The 25077-nt window shown below is 46.5% G+C and overlaps 1 protein-coding gene across 3 annotated transcripts in view; it reads right to left on the bottom strand.

Annotated features, from left to right (window-relative positions):
• Positions 1-25077, bottom strand: part of IFT43 (intraflagellar transport 43) — a 78755-nt gene that overhangs the window by 11723 nt on the left and 41955 nt on the right. For 2 of the 3 annotated variants that reach the window (XM_090271210.1, XM_090271213.1), the window contains exons 4-5: positions 11126-11158; positions 10455-10510 (exon numbers count right to left, since the gene is read on the bottom strand). In XM_090271210.1, the coding sequence (XP_090127336.1) occupies positions 10455-10510; positions 11126-11158 (89 nt within the window). The remainder of the gene's footprint in view (positions 1-10454; positions 10511-11125; positions 11159-25077) is intronic. The other variant, XM_090271211.1, reaches the window with a different exon arrangement.

Here is a 25077-nt window from a genome sequence, read left to right as displayed (position 1 = left end):
TCTGTCCCAGCTCTGCCCACGAAGCAGGAGGTCTGGGCAAGGCTCTGGGCTGTGCCTGAACCAGGGTAAAGCAGAAGAGATGACTGAGCTCTCCTCTCCAGAGGACCGGCACAGGCATAAGAACTCACTATCTAAAATCAATCTCCATGGATCTGATAGAAAAGAAAGCATAACAAGAAAGAGAGAAATAGTCAAACCTGGAGATTCTGCTTCATTTCACAGAGCTTTAAAGACCTGATGTCTGGCTTTTCTCTACTCAGCCTGGGCACTGTTATAGACAAGACTTCAGAATGAATGGTTTGGCTGAGCTGAGGACATGGGCCAGCAGGTGAATCTGAGAATCAGGAAAGGAGAGCAAATAGGCAATGGGGTGCTGAAAAACTCAGTGAAGACAAACTTCCTCAACAAGCAGGGCTGAGAAGCGAACCTACCACAGCGAGGCCGAGAGAGCAGAGCGATGAGGAGTCACAAAGACCACACCTGAACTCCAGTTCCACCACTTACCAGAGGTGGTGTACTGGAGCAGCTGGCTCGTACTAGCTTGTACGAACCAAAGGTGAAAGTTTTGGGAATTTTGCCCACAGTTTGTTAAACATAAACATAAACATTATTGAAGATAAAATTATATACCCTTATAATGAAATAAATTATATTAAAAACAAAGGTAATGCTCAAAACTCACCACTTCCTAAATTTTACTGCATTTAACTTGACCTATGCTCTTGAAGTTATTTACATCAAATGTAGTGGTAGGGTGAGATATGATACACTCACTAGTGAGCTACTGCCCACCTCTTCCCAGCTTGGTAGTCAATGCTGGCACGTTGGGAGCTTGAAACCCACCAGGTGGGGGGATTTGCACCATAGAAATCGGCAAACGCTACCAAGGAGGATTTTCCCCCCACCTGATGAGCTGGTTGTTAAATACTACAGTAGTTTCGCCCTAACCCCACTCCTTATCTGCAGGGCATATGTTCCAAGACCCCCAGTGGGTGCCTGAAGCTGTGGGTAGTACCAAACCCTATACATACTATGCTTTTCCCTATACATACATACCTATGCTAAAGTTTGCTTTATGAACTAGGCACAGAAGAGATTAACAGCTAATAATAAAATAGAATAATTATAACAACATACTATAATAAAAGTTATGTAAATGTGGTCTCTCTTTGATAACTGATCTGATAACAGAGACAGTCACTAAGTGACTTAACAGAGTGCATACAGCATAAATATGCTGGACAAAGGGATGATTTATATCCTAGGAGGCATAGTGGGAAAAAGCAAGATGTCACATGCTACTCAGAACAGCATGCAATTTAAAACATGAATTTTTAAATTTTTTTAAAAGACAGGGGAAGGGAAGGAGAACAAGAGGGAAGAGAAACACCAATGTGCGAGACAAACATCTCGATCGGTTGCATGTCACACATCCACAACTGGGAACCTGGCCTGCAATCCAGGCATGTGCCCTGACTGGGAATTGAACTGGTGACCTTTCAGTTTGCTAGCTGGTGCTCAGTCCACTGAGCCACACCAGCCAGGGCTAAAACTTATTTTATCTCCAGAAGTTTCCGTTTACCATATTTGGATGCTGGCCGTGGTGATAGAGACCACAGAAAGAAAAGCACAGATAAGGGGGGCGTCTGTATTTACCAGCACATCATTACTTGTTAGTCATGTGACTTCTGTGAGTCACTTGACTTCACAAGGCTTCGATTTCTTCCTCTGTGAAAGGGTGACTCAGTGTCTCCTCACAGAATTGTGAGGATCAACTGAAGCATCGCAGGCAAAGCAGCACAGTGCCTGGCTCTTGGTAAACACGTAAATGGTAATTATCAATACCATTTCTTACAAGACTCACTTCTTTTTCCTGTTTCTTACTCAGCATCCCATAAAGAGAACAAAGCTTAACAAAGCAGAGACGAAAGAGGGGACAGCTAATCCTTGGACCTGTGAGTCCCACCCCTCCCCAGCCCACCCCAGCCCCCTCCTGCTGTGGGTATGTTTAAATCAAAGGAGCTCCTGTCTGTGCCTGTCAGGGTAGGGAAGAGCGGCATGGATTTAGAAAGACCTTAGCATCTAGTCCTAGTGACTTTGAATTTAAAAAGACAAACTGATTTTAAGGAACATTATTTAATTTTAAAAATCAGTGCTGGTTAGAATAGTCTTTAAAAATGAGAGAAGTGGAGAGCAATGGGGGGAGGTGGGAATGGGGCAACTGTAATAGACCAACGATTTAAAAATGAAAAAATAAATCAGTGAAAATTAGAGAAGCAAAGGAACTAGGTTTAGGGACCGCTTAAGAAGCCCCAAGTCCTGTACTGAGTCTAAGGAAGGAATGCTAACATCATGGAATTCTTACTCAGTAAGAGAAAGGAAGTGAGACACCAGGGTTCCAATTTATCCGTACTTAAAGAATTCTTTCCACTGTTCCTTTCTCAGCATTAAAGCTGTTTAGGCTCAGAATGTCTGCTACGGATGAAGGATATGGCAGAAGGATTAAGCAAAGAATGAGAAAGAACCCAAAAGAGAGTCAGAAAGCCCGAAGACAGAGACGAATGGGAAGAGAGGAGACAGGCGTGATGGAGCCATAGCCCCCATAGACAACGTTTTTCTGACTCCACTGACAGTCTAGCGTCTCACGTCACATCCAGCCTCATTGCTTGGCTGTGTTCAGCCACTTTTACCTGTTTTCCCTGTTGACATGGATAGAAAATTGAGCAATTACCCTTAAACTCGGAGCTCTCAGATCATCCAGATTGCTACACTTGCTGAATTAAGTCCCCAGTTGCCCCCGGCTAGAAGTGGCTCAACCCAGCTTGTCCTTTAGGAATTAAGCACTTTTTGGTTGGCCATAAGGATTTATTATTCCTAGGGTTTTGAGATACTTGATTCTGTAAAAACTGGACCTCTGGATGCAACCAGCACAGCCCCCTCCAGTGGGGACAAGCGTGCAAAGTCACTGGGAGCTGCCAGGAGGGAGGGATAATCCCACCCACAGTCCTGGGCTACACCAAGATGCAACAGTTGTTCCCAAGAAAGAGCTAATCCTTTTTTCTCAGCTGTTTTCAGAGATATTCCACTTTCTCAAGCCATATTTTGGGGATCACAAGTTCTTTCTTAACTTTAACTCTGAGCCCATATTTAATTGTGTTTTCAGAGACTGTCTCAGTTTGAATAGTTCTTTTTTGAAACAAAGAATTTTTCTCCCATTTGTGTGCCCCTCAATGTTCCTCCTTAAAGGTTCACATCCTACCCAGAGTTTACATGCTGAGAACTGGATGTTAGAGCTGAAAGAGGCCAAACAGGCCTGGAAATGCTTCAGGGATTAGAGGGGTGACAAGACTTTGCATCTGCTGTCTTCTCTACAGGGTCCCCCTACCCAATGTGTACTCCCCACTGCTGGCAACTGTATGTTCCTACAAATTAAAGTTTAAGTCACTTCTTCAGAGTGGCCTCACTTCATCACCCAGTCTTAATCAGTGTACTCAGCTGCAATGTGTCCTTATTTCGTTGTCTGACTACTTGTTTAGTCCCTATTTCTCTAACTAGAGTGTAAGCTGTAAAAGGACAAGGACTAAGAATGCTTTCTTCTCCGTCATACCCCCAGTGCCCAGCCCTACGCATCTCACATAGCAGGCAGTCAACAAAAGGCAGTTAAATGAATGAACAAATGAATGACCTGCCCAAAGTCACTTGCAGAGATTGGGTTCAATCGTATTTCAGATCTGATGTTCTTTTCTCTAACACCATACAACCCTCTATGACTGAAGTCTAAAGGCCTTAGGACGACAAACCAGTAACTTGATTCCCAGAATACAAATGGATAATCATGTCACTAAAGGATGGCCATCGAAACAGTAAAAATCTGTTTTGCTGTGCTGCAATCTGGGGATCCTGAGGCCATTTTGGGCTTGGGCTGTCTATCATTCTCACCTATTCCCCATAATCATGAATCCCTACTTCCCTGAAGCATTGTGTTAGCCGTGAGTGAGTCCACCTAGAATCAGCAGTCTTCAAACTTCATTAAAGGCAGTTTATGTGGGGACACTGAGTATGTGTAATTGAGATTGGACCAGAATCAGGGCTTAACTCTGCAGCAAGGGCTTGTCTTCTAGTTACCGGGAATTCCGTTCATTCTCCACATGGAGTCTTACCACTACGCCAGGCAACTTGCCTGGGAAGGCCGCCTTTCACTTTCTCTGCTACCTAACCAAATCCTAGCCGTCCTTCAGGACCCAGGACAAGTTCTTCCTCAGGTGCCCTCTGCCTACTGGGATCGCTTCGTCTTCTGACTCAGGGCCCTTAGCACCGTAAAGCCCGACAGCCACAACCATCTGCTGCCTCTGCCATCCTTTCTACTGCTGCCTTTGCTATCTACCTCCTGCAGTGCCTTTCCTCTTTCATGTTCTATCTCCCCAACAAAGGTGAGTGTTCCTTGAGGGCAGAGTCCTATGAGGACTTAGGAACGATTTGTAAATCACGTCCCAAAGGCCTAATCTAGTTGGCAGGTGCATTTTGTTCTGTTTATAAAGTGATAGAAAAAAAAAGTTCTTTGTCATTTTCTGAAATGCAAACTGGAAAGTTTCAGGCCATGCCATCCCGTCTGGGGTCACCACAGGCCCCACCATTCTTTAGTGCCCTACACGTTGGCTGTTTCAGGTGGTTACATTGTACTATCTGCCTGGCCCCTGATGGCACTTGAGCTTGTAGCCTGTCATGGTCCTGCAGACAGTTTCCATGCAGCACATTCTGGTTGACTGACAGATTCCCACACAGCCTCTAAATATCACTCACTCTCTGTTCCTCATTCTAAAAACACACCTTAGCCTAAAAGTTCCTTTCTTCTTCTATTTTTCTGTTCTCTTCCCTCAGAAGCCCGAGGCACTGATGAAGGGGAAGTAGTGCTTTTCTTCTCTCCCTAGGCATCTTCCCCAGGGAGGAAGGAGCTATGTGTACCAAGAGTGAATCTAGGAAGGCTGAATGCTGATAAATATGTTGTGAGACCCGACTCCTGAAAGTCTTCTCTGACAGAAGGGGAGGGAAGGAAGGGCAGGCATCTCACCAGAGCAGGGCAGAAGCACAAGGACTATCTTACGCACCACCCCCAGCATCGGGAGCCATACTGGCCACAGGGGGCGCCAAGAGGTTTTCCCCCCATGAGGCTGATGGTGGAAGGAGACCAGCGCACAGGGGTGGGGAGTAGAGAGCCCTGAACTTGAGATCATCATTTTTAATTCTCCGAGATTCATCTTCTCCTTTGAGTGCTCACCAGTCACCCGCTCCCACCAAGTACAAGGAGAGTAACAGCTCCTTCCCACTGATAGTGTTTCTAGCACTGACAACCTCAAAGGACATGGATATGATTTTATTAAGGGAACCAGTAAGTTCCCTCACAGGTGCCCAAAGACCTGTTTAATGTCACTGCTGAATGGGTGTCCAGGGATGATTCGGGGCAATCACTCGTGGAGTCTCCCCACCCACTGGTTATTCTGAGTTCAAAGGAGCAGTCTTCACTCGTCAACCAAGTAATTCTCTGAGCAAAGATAATTCTAGAAACTAGTTACATGTAACATGATTCCTACTGCATAATGGATTCTTAACATTCACATACAGTGAAATGGACTAAGTCAAGTGTGAACTGTAATATATGAACTGATTTTCCATTAAAAGACTCAGGCATAACTGCGTGGACAACAGATTTATGCCTGGAAGAGGTATCCTTCCTCAAAGGTAAAATCAAGAAGGGTTTTATGCTTCAAACCTCCAGAGCCAAAATAAAGGCCAAATCACAAATTTCATGTTCTAAGTTTATGATGGGAAAAAAGAAAATGCTAGAGGTATTCTTTGAAAATAGTATCTTTCTTCTCTGAATGAAATTGTATTAGCACCCTGTCAGTCATGCTGGAGCTAACATTAATACTCCTACCTGTGGAAGGAGAGGCCAACTGGCTGGGGACTGTACCATTTGTTATAGCCCAGAGACTAAGAGCAAGAACTCTGCGGTCAAGATCTATATTCAAATCCCAGTCCGGGCTGGGCAACATTGCTGATAAGAGTGATGAGCACAAATCCGGTGTTGTCATTTACCAGTTGTGTGACGTTGGGCCAGGTTACCTTTCTTTGCTTTAACCTGCTCATCTTTAATATGAGGGATAAAGAGTAATCAAAATGTCCTTTAACCAGTGAATAAATAATGAAAATGTGGTACACCCATACAATTCATTATCATCAGTAAAAATGAACAGGCCAATGATACATGCAACAACCTGGATGAATCTCACAATCATCACGATGAGTGAACTAAGCTAGATGCAGAAGCAGACATATATACAACTTAATTTATATAAAATTCCAGAAAATGCAAACCACTCTGTTGTGACGAAAAATAGAGGAGGGATGGACTGGACAGTGGCGTGAAGAACCTTGGGGGTGACTAAAGTGCTCTGTATACTGACTGTGGAGGTGGTTTCACGGGACATACACGTTTGTCAAAATTCAAATTGTGTACTTTAAATGAAGGTACTTTATTGTATGTGAACTAGACCTCAATAAAGTTGATTTTAAAACACTTATCCACAGTTTTGTTTTGAGAATTAAATGAGAAAAACATGTTAAATAGCAAGCTCAGTAGCTGTTGTGTGGTAAATGCCTGGGAACAGAGGGTAAGGGCAAGGATGCTGGTGAAGACTGTGGTATAAGAGCACAGTGTTCTCCTGGGAGTCGGAAAGCCAGAGCTCTCTGAGCTATCGTGTATAATAATCTCCAAACCTTAGCTTCTTAGATGTCAAATGACAGGTCTGGACAAGACAGCCTGCACAGCTGCTTAACACTGCAACCATCCGATTCTAATGTGATGCATCCACCGCGGCAGCCCGCACAACCTTCTAATAATATGCATTTCTGCTGTGTGGAAACTGGAGTATTCAGAAGGCCTTGGTGTAACATTTAACAGTTACTCCTTGAAATGCAGCATGTTTTACACGAGGAAAAAAAATGGAGAAATAGGATTTCAGAAGTCCTTTGAAGGGAGCTGGAAAGCGGTCCAAGGAAGAATGTGGAGAGGGCTGGGGAAGACTCGCGCTTGAGCAAACCTTCTGTGGACCATGAATTTAACAAGCACCTCTGAGTTCCCAGTGTAATTCCCATGCGCACTGCCCCCTAGCCACCTGACAGCTTTGCTAATGTCTGGCAGGGACCCTACCTCCCTGAGTCCTTTGGCACGTACCCCTGGATGGTGACCCTGCTGCCCTGTGCAACCAATGGCTGAAGCAACAGACAATTTGGGAGGCCAGGTAGACCGGAAGTGTGGCCAGTAGCCACCAGTCACTGAGCCACTGCACTGGCAGAGGACAGCCTAGGTACAGGTCTGGAAAAACAGACTTTGGGAACAGAAATGCAGAACAGGGTCACTGGGAATTACTAGTGGGTGGAGAAGTTTGGTAGCTACAAGGCGTTTACTGAGTAGAGCTAAGGAGGAATTTCTGGCAAAAAGAAATGAGCCCATCAATAAGAGATCATGAGGAAGCAAAGAAAATGCTGGAGAATAACGAGAATGTGCTTAGAAGCTCTTACCAAACCTGAGGGTGTGGACTAAATTTCCGACCTCCGGTGTCTACCTTAAAGCCCCTTCGGAATGAGATGAGGCAGACTTTGCCGACAACCCCTTTCCTCTCCAGGCCTGAGTGCTGGCTTTAGAGGCGCTGCACCAGGGCTGTCAGACTTCTGTCTGCGAGAACCCTCCAGGAGCTTGCTGAAATCCACTCACATCCCTGGGCCCCAGCTCCAGCTTCTACTCTATGAGTGACCCGGGAGTCTGCATTTTAAGCGTCATCCCAGACAGAATACTTCACAAATGTCTGATCCGCCCCTCGCCCCAGTCCTGTGAGGAAGCTCTAAAGCACAGGTAATCATCCACGTTTCATTGATTTAACCCTCTCCACTTTGTAGTCTCATGCAAAGGTCAGTGAGTAGAAGGCGATGGATGGGACTCCACTTCTAGCCATGAGAGAGTAACTGGTGCCGGACTTGCCTTCCTACTGTGAATGATTAGAAAACTGGAAAAAATATAAGACACAACTGGTTTCAGACGGTGGACAAGGCAGCACAGGACTGGGAACCCTGAGAGAAGGGAAGTCAATGAAGGGAGCCCTATAGTCACCCTGGCTTTCTGTCCTGAGGTACTTGCTGGACACTGGCGCAAGAAAGGGAACCTCAGCTGGAGCATGGAGGTCTTGCTGAGTTGAGGAGACTGAGGTCCAAGTTTAAGGGGCTAAGGCAGCTGGAATTTGAGAAGCAGGATATGAGAGAGGGAGAGCTATATAGGAAAACAGCTCCTGAAATCTAGATGGACTGCATACTAAGCTTTGCATGTACAGGATCAAACTCCAGAAGGCTGGGCAAAGAATTAATACCAGCAAGGTGTGAGCTGAACGACCCCCAGAGCTTACACAGGCCTGAGAGAGGGTCAGCTCCACCCAGGCCAGTGGAGAGTCCTTGCTGAACAACATGGGTGTCTTACTGTTTAGGGCTAACTCCAGACTTGCATTAATAAAGCTTAAAAACAACTCTCAAAATGATCAAGTTGATTAACAAATACATTAACTGCCTACCAAAACAATATATGTCTTTTAAGAAAGATAGCGGGTCCAGACACTCAACCTAGTAACATTCACAATGGCCAACATCCAATCAAAAAGCTACTAATCAAGCAGAAAAATATGACTTGTAACCAAAAGAAAAATCAGTCAATAGAAACAGATTCAGAAAAGACAGATGATAGAATTAGCAGGAAAGGACTTTGAAACAGCTACTTATAAAGGTTACTATTATCAAGGAAAAATAAAAACATGAATAAAATAAGGTGATAAATGGAAAGTAGATACTGTATGTATATATACACATACAGAACTGAGTGGAGTTCTTAAAGCTGAAAAAATACAATATCTGAAACAATAAATTCACTGGATGGGTTTAAAAACAGATTAGACATTATAGAAGAAAAAAATCAGTTATACAACAACAAAAAATACCCAAACTGAAGCAGAGTTTAAAATGGACTAGGAAAAAAAAGAAAAGAAAAAAAAAGAGCCTCAACCATCTGTGTAGCAAATTCAAGCGATGTAACCCACAAACCTGTAATTGGAGTCCCCGAAGGATTTAGAGGGGAAAAAAATACCCTCAAAGAAATAATGGCTAAAATTCTCCAAATGTGATAAAAACAATAATCTACAGACTCAAGAAGTTCAAGTAGGAGAAACACAAAGTAAGCCACACCAAGGCACATCATAACCAAATTGCTGAAAATAAAAGATAAAAGAAAATGAATCTTAAAAGCAGCCAGAGAAGAAAAAGACTGCACACAGGGGAACAGAGATAAGAATTGCCACTGACTTCTCATTGGAAACAATGCAAGCCAGAAGACAAATAACTTTTTAAAGCACTAGCTAAAAGGAAAAATAAAAGTTGTCAGCTGAGAATTGTATATCTGGTGAAAAGTAAAGACCTTTTCAGACAAACAAGGCTAAGAGGATTTTGTCACAGGACCTACTCTACAAAACATGTTAACTGGAGTTTTTCAGGCACCAGGAAAGTGATACCAGATGGAAATTGAATTCTCCACAAAGGAATAGTGCATGGGAATGGTAAATACATAGGTTTTTTTTTTTAAAAGGCTTTGATAATGTAGGTCCCAAATATAATCTCCTCTCTAGTAGGTTTCTTGTAAAAAGCACACACAAATTTTATCTTTCCTCTTGTGTTCTGAACGCAGGCTTCGGCTATGCCACGGCTCCTGGCCTATTTTAGTGCCGTTTCTCCTTTGTTGACAATGCCAGCCACGAACTGACTAACTGAAGATGCAAAGATAAATAAGACATGGTGTCTGTCATCGAGGAGTACAGAGCCTGGTGGGAAAAATAATCAAGCCAACAAAGAATCACAGTGTGACTCACTTAGCTCTGTGACTATGGGCAGCTTGTTGACCTCTCTGTACTTTAGTTTCCATGACTCTAAAATGGGGATAATCATAGTACTATCTCATAGGGTTGCTGTGGAGATAAAATGCATTATATCTATAATCTGGTAGAGCAGTGCTCAATATAGAATAAACACCTAATATATATTAGCTTTTGTCGCTGGTGTTGTTACAACGTTGCCCAGGAGGTAGCAGGAGCAGAAAGAACATCTGAGTCAGAGAGGAAGTGGATGGGGAGACATTTCTGAGGAGGTGACGTTTCAGCTGAGTTTTGAAGGACAAGGAGGGTTAATGGATAAAAAAGGAGGTGAGGGACTCCAGGCAGAGGCAGCAGCGCTTAGCAAGGCACGGGTGAGACCACCGCACACGCTTTCAGTGAGGCTGCAGCACCAGCGCCTTAGCTGTAGCCCAGGAAATGCCAGGGGGCTCGGGCCATCCCTGGAAGCTCTTTCGATTTCCTCCAAGAGTATCTTACCTCCTCCGTCATCTGATCCATCCAGGCTCTTCTGTCTGAGGCGGTGACTGCCCCCCAAAAAAGAAGGAAAGTAGAAAATGAGTTTCGAACAGAAACAACCTGAATTTTTATTGTATCCATTCTTTCTCCCAGATGAAAATGTCTCTGAATCCACTCGCCCCCATCAGCTTCCTCACACCTAACTGGGCTACTGCGCCTGCCAAGTACACTGCCCAAGCTGTGGACGGGATCCTCCAAAGGGTACCACCACCCCGACTATCACCTCTGGAGGGTGCAATTCGATGGCCCTGACTTTATACACCATCTTTACCTAGACATTTTCTTTTTCCTTTTTATCCTTTTAATATAAGTCTTAGGAGAAGGCTAGGTTGAGAAAGCTGGCCCTGCTTCTGTCTCTTTAGATCAACACAGCAGAATCCATGGGTCAGTACTCTGACACCTAGTCACGTAATTGTAAAAACCGCCATGTGGGCGATATGACATGGCTATCAATGCCAGAGTCCAGGCCTTCAGTTGCAGGAGCAGCATCAGTCAAACCGTGGATCGGTAAGCATACCTCCAGCCCCAGACCACAGCCAGAGTCACACTGTCTATTTTTTTAATGCTATTCAACAAAGGCTGCACTGTTGACCAAGATACCGTAGGATGCCATAAGAATACTGGAAACATACTCTTCTACTTCCTCAGAAGCTCTCCTTCCTGACCTGAAACACAGAAAGAGAAGGTTTATGTGACCCCACCAGTCTCATGCACTGGCATGGAGAAGCGGTTTCAAAAGAGGGGGCAGATGGGCATGTTTCGAGTGCTTTATTTGTCTGGATTCCTCTTTACTGACCAAGGCCCATAATCCGCCTGAGAGAATTATAGACACTGTAATGCCTTCTTACAGCCTTATTTCAGCATGACTCCAAATTAAGTTATTGAGCTGAGTGAGCCTAAAAGTCAAGTGAATATAGATGATATGGTGCTCTCCTTTCTTTCAACAATTAGCTGACCAATTTATGAAGTACTTTTTCAGGACTGAGGCCTTGGGTTCCAGCTGGAGCTGTTGTGTTAACATGTATGGCTTCCTATGAGCAGAAAGGGAGGAACTAGCCACATAGTTCAGGCAGCAGGTTCAAGGTCTGTGTTTCTGTGTCCTCCCCATGAAGGACCAGAAGACCCTTTGAGTGACATGGGCAAGTAGTGCCCTTTAGATATTCCATGGGAACTGGAAGCCCGTTTACACACGGACACTTGCCTAAGGCACTGGTTCTCAAACCTGAGTGTGCAGAGTGCTGGACCTGGCAGCAGAGATATCTGCATCAGCTCATCTGGGGGATGTGCAGCCCAGGAATATGTGCCTTAAACAAACTTCTAGTAATTCTAGTTCAAGTAGAATACTGTTGACACTCTATGCAAGAATGATGTTAAGTCTTCTGAATGAAACTGGCAAATGCTGACAATTGTGAAGGCTGATGGGTATACGGTGATTACTTTTCTACATGTCTGAACATTTTCACAATAACAGAGTTTTTATTGTTTATGACTTCTCTTAAGTTAGAAACCAACCACTGTGAGGCGCAGGGCAAAGGGCGGTGGCAATGTCCTGATGGTGGGAGGCAGGATGTACAAGGAGACCCTGGACCATGCTGCCCAGTCTCACCAGCAGGAGCTGCACTGGCGCCAAACAACAATTTCTGCGACATGCAGGTAACTCCCTCCAAGCACATACCCATACATAAAGCCCAACTTTAAACAGACTCCTTCCCATGAAATTAAGACCATCCCATCTGCACTGGGAAGGAAGGAAGGAAGGAAGGAAGCAAGGGAGGGAGGGAGGGAGGGAGGGAGGAAAGGAATTTTGGCTGAAGTCAGGGAGGGAGAAGAGGACGGTAGGTCAAGGGGGAAGAACAGGATGGAACAGTTCTAAGGAGATCTCCCAGGCTAGGGTTTATGACTCTAAAGGGCCAAGCACAGAGACTGAGCACCTAGGGGTAGGAGGGCACGTGGCACAGAAAGGGCAGTAACAGGCACCGAGGCAGACGGCCAAGGGTGTCCGGGACAGCACCACGGGGTGTGGCTGGATGGCGGAGGTGTCCAGTGTCTGAGTCAAAGGACTCCCCTCGGAGAGCCCACAGCAGCCACCAAAGCCGTCTCTGTCTGTGTGGGAGGGGAGACTGCTCCTAACTCACTGCCTCTGACTGTCACGGTCAAGCTGAACTCTAAACGCACAGTCCACATATCGGTTACCCCAAGCAACTGATACGTCACCAACGGAAGAAAGGCTTGAATGGAAACAGAGGCCAGAGAATAAGGCCACCGAAGAGGCCAGGTGGCCCAGGCCAGCGCCTTTGTTTGTACATAAGAGACATATCCATCTCTGATTACCCGCAGGAGTTACGACTCCTTCCTAAGCAGCGTGCTGTGGCAAAAGTAGCGGTGATTTTGTCTGAAGGAGACAATAATGATAGCGCTAACCTTCGGGGGAAGGCGGACTAATTGCCATTTATCCACTCAGCACCCAGAAAGGGGATGGATTTCTTAGTTGCTGTAATTGCTGCTGAGCCCACATCCTGCTCTCTCTCACTCTAGGGGGAGCCAAGGATCCCCGGCATCTCACTTCTCCCCCAGGGACGGAGCAAGACCAAAACGGAGCCCTCGAGGACCGTCGCCGGGATGTCCTCAGGTGGCACGCTCTCGTGTTCTATCATTCTCGTTCTCTCGTTCTTATTCTCGTTCTCTCTCTGTCTCTCTGTCTCTCTGTCTCTCTGTCTCTCTCTCTCTCTCTCTCTCTCTCTCGTTCTCCCCACCCCCACCCCCGCCTCAGCTACAACTGCTACATGTTCTCTGCGAGCCTTCTGCTGTGCTGGGGAGATGGAAAATGGCACAAACACCCACTTTCGGGCCACATTGTTTTGATTTTGTTTTGTTTTAACATGAATGTGTTGTCCAAGTGGGGAGATTTTCTACAAAAATCCAAATTTCTAAATTCTTCAAATACAAAGCCTGGCAACCCTGGACTTCCACTGCCATGTGGCGAACTCAGGGAAGCTGAGCTGTGGCTGCCCCCCTAGAAGAGCCTGAGCTCCCACCCTCCCCAGCACCAGTTCTTTGTCATTCGGTCTGCACTGCTGGTTTTCTTATGCAAGTGGAGAGGCAAGTGAAGTATTTCCTGCAGCTACACAGCCATCCAACAGGAGCAAGCAAAAGGAGGACTAAGTGGGGAACATATTTGAGGAGAGCTGGCAGAGAGTATCTTTCTTTTCAGAAGTACAAACAAGAACCTAATTTGTACATGTATCTCAGTGATATAATTTAAGTGCTATTCTGAAATAAATTCACAGTTCACAGATTTACTTTACCTACTTGGTCCCCAAAGGCACCTGAGGTCACACAATGACACTGAGCCCAGTCCTAGGACATAGAATCTAGCACAGGGATTTCGAATTACAGGTCACGGCCCATTAGTGACTCACGGAATCAATTTAGTAAATCATCAGTAGCCTTTTTTTTTTTAATAGCATAGAGTATAAAAGAAAGTAAAACTGCACATAATAAAGATAAGTATTACATAAACTTTATTTTCAGTTTTATATACACACACACCCAGTCATGATGTAGAGTATATTTTAAATGGTGATGACAGGTTAAAAAAATGAGAACGCAGTTGAAGTCTCCCACAGCCCGCTAGGGTACGTAACCAGCAGATTTGGGGCTGAAGTCCTAGCTGCCCCCCCCCCCCCCCAGAGCACTTATGCAGACAGAGCACTTTTCACTGCTCTTCAAAGACTTTTGAGGCTACGAACACTTGCTCTGTTGAGCTCTGGAGTAAGGCAGGTTTCAGAGGCACCGTCTTAGACACTGGACACTGCATTGTGTGACTCACTCAAGTCACAGAGTTAGTTTGTGACGGGGTCGAGACAAGGTCCCCATCTCCTGACCTCCACCCGAGATCCCAAACACCCTGCCCTGAGTCTTTTCAAAAGCACACACAGCTGATTTTCAGAGGTCCCTGGGCAGCCAGACATCTATTTGGATTTATTGTACTTTCCACACTTACAGAAGGCAATAGATGGTACAGGCAGAGGACTGAAAGCTGGAGAGAATCCTTTAAACCAGGAGTTCTTAACCAGGGGTGCACAAGAGAATCACACCTGGGAGGCTTTCAGTGTCCCTGTGCTGGGCCTCACCCCAGGCTCCCCGGGGTAGTAATTTCTAGAAGCAGGACCCAGTACAAATATGAGAATCACTGCCCTGAACCATATTTCATACAGTAGGCTGAACTCGCCAGTTGCTGAGCAGCAAAAATGGAAACCTTCTACCCCATCCTTCCGAGTTGCCTGCTTTCTTCTAACTGAAGTGTTCGTGAACTCTGACTTGACCTCCAGGCTGAGGGGATCAAGGACAAGGCTTCCCAGACTGAAGCCCCATCCTGAGAGATCCTGAGTTGGCCATCCCGAAATTCAGACAAGACTCCACGGTGTTCATAAAAGCTGGGCAGGTGCTCCCCACCCTGGCAGGTCCAGAGCAATTCAGATCCGATTAGAGATGCTTGTTCAATATTCAAAATGTAAAACACAGAGGTTGCTGAACCAGCACTTTGAAAAGTTAATTAAATGCCAGGTTTCTTTTTAAGAGCTACTCCATCACTTGCTGATGGCTTTGGCCATTCTGCAGAATGAAGCTTTCACTCTGGACAATGAGAGTAAATGCTGTCCCTCACCTCCCGCCTCGTGGAGACAGGGGGACAGGAAGAAGGGCACTGCGGCCTCCTGCTTTCCAGCAATGATGCCCCAGACCTGGTTGGTGACCAGAGCTGTCTTGATGGCCCTCTTCCCATCACTAGAAACACTCAGCCTCACATGAAGCCACCAGTTCTGTACACATCAGGTCTCGCGTGGAAGACTTCAAGGTTAAGGGAGTGGTCCCATCGTCTCCACTTTCCCTGAAAGCCCAGCACTTTGGTTCAACACTCAACCCACCCCCTTCTGGTTTTCACCCCCACTTCTCTATGGCCCACACTAGGTTTCTCCCCACTGGCTTCACAGGTCACCCTCGGTTCTCAGGGGAGGGCCCATGCCCAGGCCTCTGCCCCACAAGCCTGTCACAGGAAGGCTGATGGCTCGTGACAACAGTTAACATTTATTGAGCTTTTTGGGTGCCAGGCAGTGTCATTGTATCCTCTTATTTATACATGACTATTATATAACATTGTCGGCAGCCGTCCGTCTCGAGAGACGATGGTGTAGCTTCTTAAGAGTCTATCTGCACCGCCGAGAATGGCTGTGCAGTCCGACTCAGGAGTGACACGGTATCTGTCTCCTCCCGTGTTAAATCGACATCTTGCGATGACGCTGGAGTGTCCTCTCCAGTGAAGCTGAAGCTACAGAGCCTGGGCAGGGTGATATGGAGGGTCTGCTGTTGCCCATGCAGCAGACCCCCCCTCTCGTCGCAGCTGAAGGGTCCAAGGGAAAGACGGAGTCAATACAGCTTGGCTTCAGGTGCGCCGCAGGAGTTGCCGGTGTTGACTACAACGTCAAACCGCCTTAGGGACTCCGGCTCCGGATTTTCTGTCGGGGTTTACTCCCTTAGCCTTTCCCCTGAAGAGGTATGCCGCAAGGCAGCGGAGGTTTTTTGGAGTCAGAGTTTTCCTTCTCTGATGTGCCCTGACTGGAAGATCGAACCAGCGACACTTAGCTCGCAGGCCGACGCTCAATCCACTGAGCCAAACCAGCCAGGGCTGATTATATAACATATATTATAGATATTATATATTATTTATCACATTATCTTATTTAATTTACTCTGTTTTACAGACGAGGAGACTGGGGGCTCAGAGAAGTACAGTAACTTGTGTAAGGTCACCCGGTCAGAGAGCGGTCAGGTCAGAAGACAAGTTCCAGGCTGTCTGACACCAAAGCCCAGTTCTTAACCCCGACATGGTACAGGACATGCAGGCAGCTCTACACCATGGGAAACACTCATTTTATAGACTCTGCTTCAAATCCAATTGACATTTTCCATGACGAGGACATACTCTCAACTTGTAGTAGTACTGTATGTAGTTTTGTCAGGCTTGACAATTTGGTAACTAATATTGGTTTAATTGTTCTGTATGATTTATTATGTATGTTTTATTTACAACATGACAGCTTGTGTTATGGCAAAAAAAGAAAAAAAAAAGAAAAAAAGAAAAAGGGCAGATTCCATGTAGCTAGGTCACGTTTCTCTCCACGTACTCCCCTTTTCTAAGTTCTTCTGCTTAAATGCAATTCCTCTCTTTTGGCATTTAGAACCACACTGGCATTCTATGGGCACGACTTGGTCAGCTGAAGACAAACTTGATCGCCCCAGCCCCTCCAGTACCGTAGCCACACAGGGCCATGGCCAAGACTTGGGGCTCAGGGGTAGAGACGTGAAGTAATGTAAAAGGCCAGCTGCAGAGGCTGTCTTTGCCGTCCTCCCTGCCCTCTCAGACCACAGGCCTCAGCCACTGCTCACACGGCTTACACGCTGAAGGGTGAAAGGCAGCCCTAATGTAGACATCATCTCAGTTAGAATGTTTCTCTCGAGTTTAATGGAATACTGCAGAGATCTAAATGGAGATAAAGTACCACGGCTCAGAGAACAGCCAGGATGCTATCTTTATGCAGCATGACAATGTTCAGTGGTTAATTAGACACCGTTAACCTATTTTAGCAGGGGACATAACTGGGATAAATGGGGGGAAGTGTCCTTGAAGTCTCTTAATATCCATATCACATATTGGACCCTAGACTCGCCTCCCTGCTGCAAGACAGAAAAGGCTTTAAATGGACAAAGTGCCAGGCATCTAGAGTCCTGGCTGTCCCAGGGGAAGACCCTCTCCTAGCCCATCACCCAGGCACCTCGGCCTCTGACCCAGGAAGGCCTGTGAAGGGCCTGACAAATGGTTACCATTACAACCTGTTGACCGTGAGAGAAAACCTAAAGCCAGTGTAAGGAGCTCACAGGGCTCCCATGACAAAAAGAAGAAACTGTAGCCAGAGGCCAAATTCTTGGCAAGCGGAAGAACAGCTAAACCGGAGCCAATACCTTACATTTTAAAAATGCATCACTCCTCTAGAAGAAAAGAAGTCAAAATGCTGTTTTCTTATAAGATTTTCTACTCTCATAATTTAAAAATGTCCAATAAAAATCTCCCAAGGGCGTCCAAACCTCATTGAGAGAGGGGAGCTAATCCGTCCCACATCGTGTAACACATCACTAGCAGATCCCAACCAAGGCTCCACTTTATAGATGGGGTGCCCCAGCAGATGAGCCCCCACGGTGAAAACCCAAATGTGAGCAAAGGAAAATTTTGCCATCGTAACCTTGGCTGTTGTGCCCATTCAGTGTCAGGCAGCAGAGCGGTTCATTGCAACCCCTCTGCTCTAAGATGCCCTCATATCCGTAATACTGATTAAAAGCCAGATAGTTACTTCTCATGGAAGTTTTCCTTGGCCAGCAGGTTTCTCCTTACTGAAATCTCTTCTGAAAGCTGAAGTCCCCTCTCTTTCACCCCTTGGTTCCCAGTTCTTGCCATTCACGTGTTTCAGGTATTGTGCTATCTTCCAAATTTTGGCACTGTAGTGTTTTAGGTCACATTAGATCATATTTAGCTGCTGTCGGCAAGGTGTCAAATCAACAAGGTGCTTTGTAGAGAGACGAAAACCAGTGTCTATGTCCCTGTCTGTAGACTAGTAGAGCCCTATCAAGTTGAAGGTATAGTGAATTACAACACAATTCCTGGGTGAAGTTTGCCCCCTGCTGGTCAGGTTCAAAATAACATAATTCTTCTGAATCGACCTCTAAAGGAGTCTTTTATTTAACAGCAGGAAAAAAAAAAGGTGAAATATATAGAAAGTTTTAGTAGCTAAAAAGAGTTATAGGGACATAAAATATATGTATATGCCTGCTGTCAAGAAACTTAAAAAGTGGAAGAGTTTAGAACTCTAGATCTTAAATATGTCAAAAGAACATTATTTTATTCAGAAAACTTATTGGGTAAGTATCAGGCACAAACGAGAGGTGTTGGGATGTGGGGCTCTTTTGCTCAGTTTTATAATCTTGCTGGAGAAACGAACGCCACAAAAATAACAGTGAGACCCCCAGGAGACACACACCGCAGTGACTGATTCCCACCATCACCATGCATGTTCCAGCCGAGGAAACAGAGACCAGGAGTTGTTAAAGGGAACTAAAGCCCCAAAGCTCCGTGGACACAGAGCTGGAACTAGAAACCCAGGTTCACACTCTCTCATCGAGCCCCGAATTTCACAGGACAAGTGAAAACGTCATGGGAACACTAAGGAAAGGGAACTAGCCGTGCCAAATGGGGGAGCCTGGGGAGGCTTCCTAGAACGCTGCGGAGAGAAGGATGAGCAGGCTTGTAATAGGCACGAGGGCTACAGGAAGGCTCTTCCTGCTGGAGGAAACAACTTGAGGAAGGGTAGGAAGCATGAAAGGGCCCGGTGCGGTCAGTAAGCAGCATGGGACCTGGGGGGCAGCGGAAATACCGACGTGGTGGTGGCTGAATATGAGAACTGCATCCAGAGCTGGCCGGGAGAGTGACTGGACTGAACAAGATGTCAGTACACGTGGGTATCAACTCTACAAACACACACACTGGCACTGGTCAGGGGTCAGGAGGGATTATGGGGCGAGAAATGGATTTTCACTGGATTCCCATTTTTCCCTTTCAAGTTACTTAAGTCCACAATGTAGAGAGAGGTCGCAATGAATAATATGCGACTCACCTCCATTCGTCCTGCGGTATAAAAGCAGCACGAAGAGGCTAAGTGTGAGACGTTCTTTTATTGCTCCCGCTGGGGGAAAGGACGAGGAGGAAAAGCAGCTGGGAAAAAGCGCTGTAAAAGCTTTCTCCTAACAGCTGTTGTTTTCAAATGCTACCTTCACCGATTTTGCTATAGTGTTGTACTTTCTGCACCTACTTTATATTTTCTTTGATTCCTTAATTTTACTTTAATAAATTTATTTAAAAGAAAACTTAATATCCTCAACAGAAAGCTACTATCACCAGCTATACCTTCTTCGTCATTGTAAAAATTAATAAAGTTCTTAAAACACACAAAATGAATTTTATTACAGTTAGATATTACTGTTTGCCAAAATTCGGAGCCTATGGTTCATTCTTTCGTTGTTAAAAAGGTAAATCAGTGTGGTTGGGAAGGTGTAAAAGAAATCCTAGCTGCAAATGGAGACGTTTCCACTGAGGAGAAGAGGGGGACTGAGAGCGAATGGAAAAGAGACTGACCTCCTGACGCAATGCTGGTCTCCAGGAAACGGGGCTATAAGGACAGATAGTGAAACCACAGAGGATGTGCTAACTGGAAATCATGGGTCCACAAGCCAGGGGGCAAACTTTCATCAGTGTTTCTGGAAATCTGTATTTCTGTTCATTTTTAATTGCTGAACGGATTGGGCCTTTTGCTTCTCCTGGAGATAATGTCCTGCTCTGTAAAGGAGAAACCTGTGAAGATTTCCCTCTGCTCACTTACCCACTGTTTCCTCTGCCCTTCCTTGCCGTCCCAAAAACTGATGGTCCCCCCAAAAGCCCACGAATACACTGAGACTCAACCAAGTGAGGAGGCAGGGGAGGTGCCTGCTGCCATTAGAGGTGACCCCTTTCCAGCTGCCAGTGTGTGAGGCCATTGGCACTACAGGGCCGCATGGGGCATCCTTCCGGAAGGCTCAGGACCCACTCTGGTGAGTCCTTGGTAGAGAAGAACCAAGGACACCCTGGCACTTCAAAACATGGCTTTTTGTGCAATGAGCACTGTGAAACCAGGAGAAACTGGATAGTCACCTGGCAGCCAGGTGTGGTGAGGGTACCATAGCTCAAAAAGTAAAATCACTGCAGAGTCACTAGACCAGGAAAAAAACCCTAGACTATATGAGGGGCTCGATTTCATGTGCACGTTTATAACTCTGTATGCCCAAGCTGCTGCAGTTATACTGAAACTGCTTCTACTTACTCCTCAATAAAGGACTAAAAAGAAAAAGGATGGAGTTGGTATGGTGTTCACAGATGCATTTATTTTTGAGAGGCTGAATCCATCAAAGGGAGAACAAGGAGATCATCTATGTCGGGAGAATTCTAACCAATGGCTGCCATCTCTAGCCATTCCCGCCTGGCTTTTAGCTGCTCACGCCGCAAAGCAGTGAGTCCCCCCTAGCAGAGAGCTGGCTCAGGGGATGCAAGTTCTTTCCTTGAAAGTTTTTTTGTTCAATAAGATTGCTTCATATGATCAACATCTCATTTCTGTGAGGGTCCCGGAGGACAGCAGTAAAGACAATTTTATTCTAATAGACTCACTACTGCGCAAATAGTGTAGTCCATGGCATTTTCATGAACTTGAGATAAGTGCGTGTGGCTTTCAAGGTTTGAGGATGGGCATGGCTGCATGAGAGGCACATTCTATTACACTAATTAGCTGTCTGACCTTGGGCAGTGAGGCAAGGTGACATTTAAGGGCTTTTCTAACTCTAAGATTCTATGACCGAATCCCTTAACCACCCCAGCCCCAGGCCTCATTTTCTCCATCTCTAAACTAAAAGGGCCACACTCCGTGATTTCTCAGGTCCTTTCCCAGCTGCATATGACATGGACCCTGCCTCTCCAGGGCCTGGCCCTGACCCCATCTGTTCCTCATAAATACAATTCTCTATCCTGACCCCACCCCACCCTGCCCCCAAGCAACCCCTTCTCCACAACTGGTTTAGCCAGTTCTAAAATTTCTATCAATACACTGTCAGGTGCTGGTTTGGAGATCCTGAAGTCAACAGGTGAGGGAAAACAAACAAGGGAAAGGAAGGGAAGGGAAGAGGAGAGGAGGGGCAGGAGGAGGGGTGGGGAACAGGGTGGCCCTCTTCCCTTTATTCAATCGTTTTTAGGAACAGGAAAGTTAACACAAGCTCTCTTCCTACCTAAGAACTTCCTCCCTGGTCCTCCCTTCTCCTTTCTTCTCTGTTGTCAAACCTGCCACTACTTTCCCAATTACATAAAGAAATTCGACTTTCCCTTTCCACTCCTCCCCTAAACATTAACCCATTCTCCACATTCACACCTGTTTTCCACCTGCCTTACTTAGGACTCCTTTCGACTTCCTTTTCAAGCCATTGGTAAGAGGATATCTGTCTGGACGTGCTGAACCCTCAAAACAGGGTACCTCGGAAACTAGCTCTGTTCTTCAGGTCCAGGAGGACTCAGAGCCCCGGTGCTCAGTCACTCAGGATCCAGCCAGACAAGGTGTGGGTGCTGAGCTCTGATCTTGGGTCCCTCTTGAACAACTGGCTCTGAGCATGAGCTCTGAGGTCAGAGGTTTCAAATCAAGAGTCTCCCTGTTCACCCGCTGTGTCCTCTTGGGCAAGTAACTTAAATTCTGCAAAACTGGTGATACCCTATGGCAGTTTACGGGGGTGCTTTAAGAATCAAATAACGAATGCAAAGCCCTTACTTAGCACAGTACTTGGCACACAGGCAGTGCTCAGGGAACAGTAGCTGCTGCTTCTATTGCCATTATCATTATTCTTATCACTCCAGGCTCTATTGCCTATGCTGCTAATCTTCATCTGAGATGCTTTTCTGCCTCAGTCTTGTCACTGAACCGCAGCCCAGAGACAGGTGCTGGCTGGGTGTGCCCAGCTGAGTCACTTCGTACTTTTTGCTTCGAGACCCATCCATTGTCCCCGTTTCACCAGTCCCTCTGTCCCTTGCTGAATGTGCCCCCGACCCCTCCGCTGACATGCCAGGCAGCCTGCCCTGCAGCCGAACGAGCCGTCACCACCCGGCCTTCTATCTCCCAACTATACACCCCACGGCCACACAAGAAACATTTTGCCCACTTCACCAAGCCTCTCCAGCAGCTGACCACTGCTTTCGTTTAAAGATTTTAATTTTATTTATTTTTAGAGAAGGAAAGGGAAGGAGAAAGAAAGGGAGAGAAACATCAACTGGTTGCTTCTCACAGGTCTCCAACTGGGGACCTGGCCGGCAACCCCGGCACGTGCCCTGACTAGCAATTGCATGGGCGTCCCTTCAGTTCGCAGGCCGGTGCTCAAGCCACTGAGCCACATCAGCCAGAGCTGGCCACTGGGGTTCACCTCCAGGTTCCTCAGGGAACACCGTCTGGTGGTTTCCATCTCCTGCTTTACCTTTTCTCCTTCGTTGGTTCCCCTCCTTCACTTAAACCACTTCTGCTTATCCTTGTCTAAGAAGCAACTTTCTCTGGCTTTTGAATCCTTTCCAAAGGATTTCTCACTTCTGGGAAGTTTCTAGAATTAGGTGAAATTGTTTCTATGCTACTTAGCACTAACTCTCTGCATCACATGACACAGTCTTTAGTGCAGGACAGGCTCATCCAGTGACTGAATCTCAGCTTGCTGGGGTCAGACCACAGAGACAACTTGGTTCCTCCCCGAAACTCACCTCCCCTTTTTATCTTTATTCAAACCCAATTTTGTGTGGGGCGGCAATGAGCCCAACTGAAAATCTTTAACTCCCCGGCCTCTTTCGCATTAATGGCCGGGCACACACCACCTCTCTGACCAATGAACAAGATGTGGCAGTCCCTGGAGAGCACATCCCACTCCACCCCCAAAAGACAAATTCTTGCCAAGGAAGAGCCCCTTCGCCTTCGCCTCCATGTCATTCTCCTTCCCCCTCGACCCCCCCATCTGGAAGACAGGTGAGGCCCGGAGGTCCAGCAGGCATTCTATAGCCATGAGGCATGCACAGGGTGACAGTGACCCCATGCTAAGGATGGTGGGAGGGGACACGGAGGAGCTCCATCCCTCCTGTCACCAGAGAGCTGCCACTCTAGCCCTGGATGGCGGAACCCTGGACCTCTTGTTTTCTGAGACAAACCTCTTTCTGCTTATGGGGTTCCATTGCTTGCAGATGAATGCAAACTCATCTAACACAGCATATCTAGTGGCAAATGAGAAGTCATTCTAGTAGAGAAGGAACGCATATGCTATGAAGAAAACCAATCTCACATCATCATAATTAGTCAGCCTTAATGCATGGTCTCATAAGAGAAAGCAATGATCTGAAATGATACAAGAGGAGTGTGATTCTCAGGATACAAATGAGCGACATCATCAAAAACAGCAGAGAAAAAGGTGTTGAACTCAGGAAAAAGGATGAGCTGCCCTCTCCACAACTCCGTTGAATCTAAAGAAGAACAAACACTCCACTGTGAAGAGCTAAGATGAGACAACCCTTAAAAACAGGATAGTACACTTGGAGAAATGGATGTCTTTTTACATCTGCAAATACCCCCAGATCATAATGCCACATTAAAAAGATGGTTAGATGAAATGTGATAATGTGTCCCTTGCACCACTGGTCAGACACTTGTCAACACTCCAGTGGCTCTCTGTTGTGTTTCTCCTTCACTTCTCTAGGTCATACTGGTTCTCAGTCACCCACTCTGCTCACTCCAGACACACTGGCACATTCATGCCACCATGCACTCAGCCCCTGTACCTGGCAGACCTGTCCCTGGCTCAATGTTTGTCAACTGTTTCGTGGCAATGATTGACTTGTTTCCATCAGCCATCTAGGAAGCATATTTCAGAAGTTCAGACATACTTTCTGAGTTGCAGACGGCCTTTGAGACCACTTTGCTTTCATGCTGGAGACAGAGCCCAAGGGTGCAGGGCTAGTAGCACAAGGTTGCACTGGACCGTTCCTGCTCCTCTCTCTCAGCTCGGTGCTCAGTGCAAAGAAATCCCGAATCCACCAAGGCTTGTGTGTCTGGGATTTCCCAGAACCATAACGTCCGAAGGCTGAAAAGGGAACTTTGAGATGATCTTGTCCAAACCCCCCAGGGAACCAGAGCCCAGAAAGCCCACAGGACTTGCCCCAAGATCATGTGGCAAGTGAGTGGCAGAAGGGGACTAGAACACGGCAGGTGTCCCCACTCCTAATATATGCAAGGGGAAAGGGTGGGCCCAAGAAAGGCAAGTGACCAGAAATGAGCCCAGGAAATGATCTCCAAGGCAGATGCCTGACCGTGTTTAATGTGCGCTTGGAGCACCTTGCTCTGGGCCAAGAGACCCCGGGTTCCTCTGCCCTCAGCCTCGCCAAGGAGACCAGGCCTGAAACCAGCGGCGGGGCGGCTAGCGCACCAGTAACCAAGAACCGACTCCTCACTGGCTGCCTGGGAATGGATCCAGTTCTTGGAGGGCACTGCAGGGTTAGAAGGAACAATCACTTCCAATGCCTAATTGAACTTAATGACTGGCCTAATTAGGCCTTTTAATGGCAGGACTGGCACAGCCCTGGCTCGTGCCCCTAAGTGCAGGCTGCATCCTTTGCACTCACCTTCCCCTCAGGGTCAGGTAGCTGGCTGAAGCACAGCTCTGCAGGCAGGTAGGCCAGGAAGGGTAAGAAGGGTGCGGGTCACCCATTCGTTCCCTGTTCTTCTTCCCACAGGCCGGACGTGCTGGAGCCATGTCAAGATAGCCCTGGCGGAATCTGCGGAGGCTCTCCCCGGTGGAGAGGCACTAGCTTAATACCAGAGGCCAAGGGGACAAAAATAGAAGGCAGCAGGGCACAGCAAACAACAGCATCTACACCTCATGAGGTTGTTTG

The sequence above is a fragment of the Furipterus horrens genome, unplaced genomic scaffold (genome assembly GCF_987537825.1).
Source record: "Furipterus horrens unplaced genomic scaffold, mFurHor1.1.pri manual_scaffold_3, whole genome shotgun sequence".
Taxonomy (NCBI): Eukaryota; Metazoa; Chordata; class Mammalia; order Chiroptera; family Furipteridae; genus Furipterus; species Furipterus horrens.
Note: the sequence above shows the minus strand (reverse complement) of the source record. Positions and strands in the feature narration are given on the sequence as shown.